This window comes from Notolepis coatsorum (genome assembly GCF_963971535.1).
Source record: "Notolepis coatsorum genome assembly, chromosome: 13".
NCBI lineage: Eukaryota > Metazoa > Chordata > Actinopteri > Aulopiformes > Paralepididae > Notolepis > Notolepis coatsorum.
The window spans coordinates 44,449,627-44,455,575 of NC_140177.1; the positions used below are offsets into that span (position 1 = coordinate 44,449,627).

Below are 5,949 nucleotides of genomic sequence, written 5' to 3' on the forward strand. Positions count from 1 at the left end.
TCTCAAGAAATACAGTGAATCAACGCAAAACATAATGTACAGCAACAATGTTTTAAATGGTCAAGTATCATCAATTAAATCACAAAAAGCACCATAGGAGTATGCATTATATAAATGTGACAGTAATGACATCATAGATATTTACAACACGGTAAAAAACAAAATCAACTAAGAAATAAGTGTGGGGGGGGGGGGGGGTGGCACTTCCATGCACACAGGAATCTGGGTAGTACAGTAGCTCATCTGGTATAAGGGTACATTCACCTAGCTCTATCCTTGATGACATTGTTGAAGGGTATACTGTAGTCCTTCATACTGAATACCCAGCTTTTACTAGTTGGCAAAAAGCTAAACAAACAAACAAAACGAATGTAAGTAATGGGGCTACTTTACTGGAGTTTGCCCCTGTCTTTAACCAATTTTGCGTTTGTATGTGTATACAGTGTTTTTTTTGTGTGCTGATATCAGCTTACCTTACTAAACTCCATTCACACTGCCATTGATGCTGAAAAGGGGTGTAAAATTCTCAAGCGGCCTGCGTCAAACTTCCACATTCAGTTGGGTAACTCCCGGGTGCTCCCAGCTGCTGTGTGAATTTGAATAGCTTATAGTAGAGTAATACAGTAATATACAATACAGTGATTGGTGATACAGTGACAAGGGTAAATGACCTATGCCTAGCGACTTTCAAGTTTCATTGAGCATATTTTCAACCCTTTTCAACATCAATGGCAGTGTGAAAAGTAAGCTGAGATCTAGAAACTTACAGAGAGGGACATTTATGTTTTTAGGTGTATATTGGTCTGTATGTTCTTGTGATAAATTGCATGTAGCCTTAATTTTACTTTACGGTAAAAATATTTGTGTGTGCCCTTTTTCACTTTCATGGTAAAAGGGAAAGAAAAAAACCCATAAAGACTTATGGGTAGCGGCAAAACCTACATACTACATACAAGTGATTATTATCTGTCTCTGGTGCAGACGTGGCACCGACTGGTCTTCTGTCGCTGCCGGTCGGCTGCTTTGATGATGTCAGGCTGTGGGTCAAGGAATGACTGGGTGATGGTGGTCAACCACAAGCTATACATGTTGGAGAAGTAGTGGCAGGTGCCCCGTGCGCCCTGACACTCTATGAAGGGATGGGTTCTGAAGTCCTGGAGGCAGCTTCCGGAGGACGTCAGTCCCTGGCCCCCACCAGCCCCTGTGTGCTGTGTAGAGGAGAAGAGAAGAGAAGAGAGGAGGAGAGGAGAGGAGAAGAAAAGAGAAGAGAAGAGAAGAGAAGAGAAGAGAAGAGAAGAGAAGAGAAGAGAAGAGAAGAGAAGAGAAGAGAAGAGAAGAGAAGAGAAGAGAAGAGAAGAGAAGAGAAGAGAAGAGAAGAGAAGAGGAGAGGAGAGAAGAGAAGAGAAGAGAAGAGAAGAGAAGAGAAGAGAAGAGAAGAGAAGAGAAGAGAAGAGAAGAGAAGAGAAGAGAAGAGAAGAGAAGAGGAGAAGAGAAGAGAAGAAAAGAGGAGAGGAGAAGAAAGGAGAGAAGAAAAGAGGAGAGGAGAAGAAAGGAGAGAAGAAAGGAGAGGAGAATAGAGGAGAAGAGAAGAGAGGAGAAGAAAGGAAAGGAGAGGAGAGGAGATGAGAGAAGAAAAGAGAGGAGAAGAGAGGACAGAAGATAAGAGAAGAGAGGAGAAGAGTGGAGAGAAGAAGACAGGAGAGGAGAAGAGAGGAGCAAAGAAAGGAGAGAAGATAAGAGAGGAGAGGATAGAAGAAAGGAGAGGAGAAGAAAGGAGAGGGGAAGAGAGGAGAGGAGAATAAAGGAGAGGAAAAGAGAAGAGAAAAGAGGAGGGCATTGACGGGAGATGACACATTCATAGAAAGCAGATTCCTTAGGTATACATCTTTGTACAGTAATTATCGACATCTTAAACTACTCATGCTATTTCTAAACCTCCTTTTACAATTATACCCTGCCCCCCACTCACACTTGCCCTCTGTCTATTCTTCTGTCTTTCTGTCCCTTTCTCCTTTGTGTACACTCACACACACACCCACCCACACACAGACACACACATGTTTGTTTATGTGAAATATGGAGACATTACATAGACTTACATGCATTCTGTAACTAATCATAACCTTAACCTAATGTTTACCCATTCTGCAATCTGTTAATAAAGTTTTCAATCAAAGCATCACACTACAATAGCTCGTCAAACGAAATCAGTGTTGAAAATGTCCTCATTTGGTAGCGTGTCCTGATTCCGTAAGTGTGAAGTCTTGAAATTGTCCTGATTTCCCCCATAAACAAGGTACACACACACCTCCCTCCCACTCACCATGAGAAAGGAGTAGCCGGTCCAGAGGCTCCTCCAGCCGGGGGGGCATGTGGGAGGTGTACAGTCCTGGCTGTGGACGGCCACCGCGGGGGAAGACGTCTCGCACACGGCGCAGCGGCTGATGTGGGAGCTGATCTCTTTGCCGGAGAAGGGCATCATGGGAATGGCTGCGGTGGTGGAGAGCCAGTAGGACTTGTCGTTGCGGCTGGAGTGATGGCAGGCACCCGTGTTACAGTAGGAGAACGGCATGGTGGAGAAGACGCGTAGACAAGAGCCAGCCTGGCCTGCAGGGTGGAGGAGAGGTAGAGAGAAGCGGAGGTGAGAAGAGGAGAAGAGATAAGAGAAGAGAAGAGGAGGAGAGGAGCAGAGAGAAGACAAGAGGAGAGATGAGAAGAGAGAAGAGAAGAGAAGAGAAGAGAAGAGAAGAGAAGAGAAGAGAAGAGAAGAGAAGAGAAGAGAAGAGAAGAAGAGAGAAGAGGAGGTGAGAAGAGGAGAAGAAAGAAGAGAAGATAAGGGAAGAGGAGAAGAGAGAAAGAGAGAAGAGGATGAGAAGGAGAGGATAAGAGAGAAGAGGAGAGAGGAGAAGAGAAGATAAGAGAAGAGAGAAAAAAAAAGAGAGAAGATAGAAGAGAAAAGATAGAAGATAAGCAAAGAGAGAGAAATAAGAGAAGAGAAGAGAAGAGGGGAGAGACAAGAGAAGAAGAGAGAGAAGAGGAGGGGGCGATAAAATAGAAGATACGAGGAGGAGTGAGGAGAGGAGATGAGAGGAGAAGAGAAGAGGAAGGAGAGAAGAAGAGGAGAGAAGAGAAGAGAGAAGAGAAGCAAAGAGAGAGAAAATAAAAGAAGAGAAAGAGGGGAGAAACAAGACAAGAAGAGAGAGAATAGGAGGGGAGATAAAAGAGAAGATATGAGGAGGTGTGAGAAGAGAAAAGAGAGAGAAGAGAAAATAAGAGAAGAAGAGGAGAGACAATAGAAGAAGAGAGAGAAGAGAAGAGAATGAGAGAGGAGATGAGAGGGGGAGAAGAGAAGAGGGAGAGGAGAGACAAGAGAAGAAGAGAGAAGAGAAGAGAACAGAAAGAGGAGGAGAAAGAGGAGAGAAGAAGAGAAGAGGAGAGGGGGGAGGAGAAGAGAGGAGAGAAAAGATAAGAAGAGAGAGAGAACAGGAGGAGAGAGAAGAAGGAGAGAGCTAGATTTATCGAGTCTTTAAATCTCATTTTCAGAAAACAATTGAAGAAATCTGCACGTGACAGTATCTTGAAATTAGGCAGGAATAAACGTACAGGAACACCTGGTGGTATGGTTGCAGATAACATATTCATGATGAGACCTACATACGGACATGGTTCAAGCACAATCAATATTTGGGATGCGCCAGTATTCTCGTCTTGAGAAACCTGAACAAACGGCAACCTGATTTGATGCAGTGTTCCCTCACCAAGGTCCTGGGTGTGAGCCTTCTCCTGTCCCTCCAGGTAGACCAGGCTGTAGCCCGTCCAGAGCGGCGTGCTGCCCACGGGACACTGTGGGATCTCCACTGACTGGCTGTGGAGGACCAGCAGGAAGCCAGGACTCATTGCTCCCCGCCTGCCTGGCTCACCAGGGGCACCGGGCAGTCCAGTAGGGCCTGGAGGAGAAGAAGGAGAGTTCAAGTTCAAGTTTGTTTATTAGTTGTCACAATAAAATACATGTACTTTACGGTGAAATGCTTGGTTCTGTATGAGCCCCTGAGAGTGTGCTTCATACAGTAAAAAAGTAAGTAAAAGAGGAATATACAATACAATATACAATCTAAAGTACAGCCTAAGTACAATCTAAGTACAGTGAGTAAAAATTAGTAAACAGTGAGGTACAAATGCAGACAATGAGGTACAAAACTTTAAGGTAAGGTTGCAAATGCAAATGAGGTATGAATGTAGTGCAAATCTCTTTAATAATTAAATAGATAAATATGATGTAGTGTTAAAGTGTCTAAAGTGAGTGTTAATAAGGTGAGTGTTTGTTTAAAGTGAGTGTGTGCATGTGGATGTGTGTGCAATGAGTGTAGATGATGGGTTGTTACATAGTCATTGAGCATCCTGATGGCCTGGGGATAGAAGCTCCTTCTGAGTCTCTCTGTACTGGCCATGAGACTCCAATAGCACTTGCCTGACCGCAGCAGTTCAAAGAGGCAGTTGTTTGGGTGACTAGAGTATTTGGTTATTCTCTTAGCCTTGGCCCTGCAACGCTTGTTTTACATTACATTTAGCTGAAGCTTTTATCCAAAGCGACTTACAAGTTCTGTATGACAAGTCATCAGGAAGGGCACAACTCTATCAGCTGAGTAACAATGTTCATCAAAGTGTTGAGTGATACAGTGTAGGTTAGTATATTAGGACAAGTGCATGACAGTAAGGTTAGTTAGGGTTAGATTTTTATTTGAATTTTTTTTCATTTCAGATAATGGTTGAAGAAGTGCGTCTTTAGTCGACGGCGAAAAGATTGGACGGGTTTCTGCTGTCCTAACTGTGGTGGGCAGTTCGTTCCACCATTGTGGGGCAAGGACTGAGAAAAAGTCGGCTTCTCCTTGATGACGCTCCCGGAGCTCGGATAGGAGTAGGTCTGAGGCGGCCAGAAGATGCAGAGCGTAGGGGTCTTGAGGGTGTGTAGTTAGAGACCATTGACCGGAGGGTAAGGCGGGAGCGGTTCCCTTTGCCGCACAGTATGCCAGGTCTAGGGCCTTGAAGCAGAGCCAGTGCAGGTCCCTAAGAAGTTGGGGCGACATGGGCTGACTTCGCTAGGTTTTGAGATCAGGCAGGGCCACTGCGTTCTGAATGAGTTGAAGAGGCTTGGTGGCAGTGGTCGGAAGGCCAGCAAGCAGTGTGTTGCAGTAGTCGAGGCGGGAGATGACTGTTGATTGGACGAGGAGTTGGGTGGCTTATTTGTCAGTAAGGGGGCGGATCCTTCTGACGTTGCTCAGAGGAATCTGCAGGTTCTGGTTGTCGCTGCAATGTGAGCGGAGAAAGTTCAACTGGTCGTCGAGGACAACACCAAGGTTCTTGGCGGTCGGCAGGGGGTGCAGTCGTAATTATCAGAACTGCCTGGACGCCACGTGCACGCCGCGCTCCCGCGCATACATGTTCTCCTCGTCGCGTGTGCACAGACCAGCTCAAGCAAACCCCCCACAGGGCTTGTATTTTGGTCTTGCACTTCTCTTTCTTTGTTATGCTATGCAAAGACTAGGTGATAAGTGCCGGGTACTTGGCGCACGGCGCGACAGTAGAGTGAAAGTTGGTGAACGCATTTTTGTGTGCGCCGCGCATGCACATCCGTGAGCGCGCACTTCTGCTCAGCGAACTGCTAAGGACAGCGTGGGTACAGAGTGGTACCACCACTGCATCACTGGCGGTCGGGGACGCGGGTCACAGCTGCATTCTCGACTGTGAGTGGAAAGGTCGTCGGGGGGGGGGGGGGGGGGGGGGGGGGTGGGATTTGGCCGGGCAGCCGTGGAGCAATTCTGTTTTGCTTAGGTTCAGTTTGAGGTGGTTTGTGGTCGTCATCCAGGCGGAGATGTCGGACAGACAGGCCCAGATTCGCTCAGAGTGGTGATTGTGACTATAAAAAAATACATGAAAATACATACAGTAGCC

At 46.1% G+C, this 5,949-nt stretch overlaps 1 protein-coding gene across 1 annotated transcript in view; it reads right to left on the bottom strand.

Moving 5' to 3' along the window:
• Positions 1 to 962: 962 nt before the first annotated feature.
• Positions 963 to 5,949, bottom strand: part of LOC311239349 (uncharacterized protein) — a gene marked incomplete at both ends in the record, with an annotated part of 88,177 nt that continues 83,190 nt past the window's right edge. The window contains 3 exons of the mRNA XM_084327655.1: positions 963 to 1,208; positions 2,324 to 2,607; positions 3,759 to 3,947. Of these exons, the coding sequence (XP_084183781.1) occupies positions 963 to 1,208; positions 2,324 to 2,607; positions 3,759 to 3,947 (719 nt within the window). The remainder of the gene's footprint in view (positions 1,209 to 2,323; positions 2,608 to 3,758; positions 3,948 to 5,949) is intronic.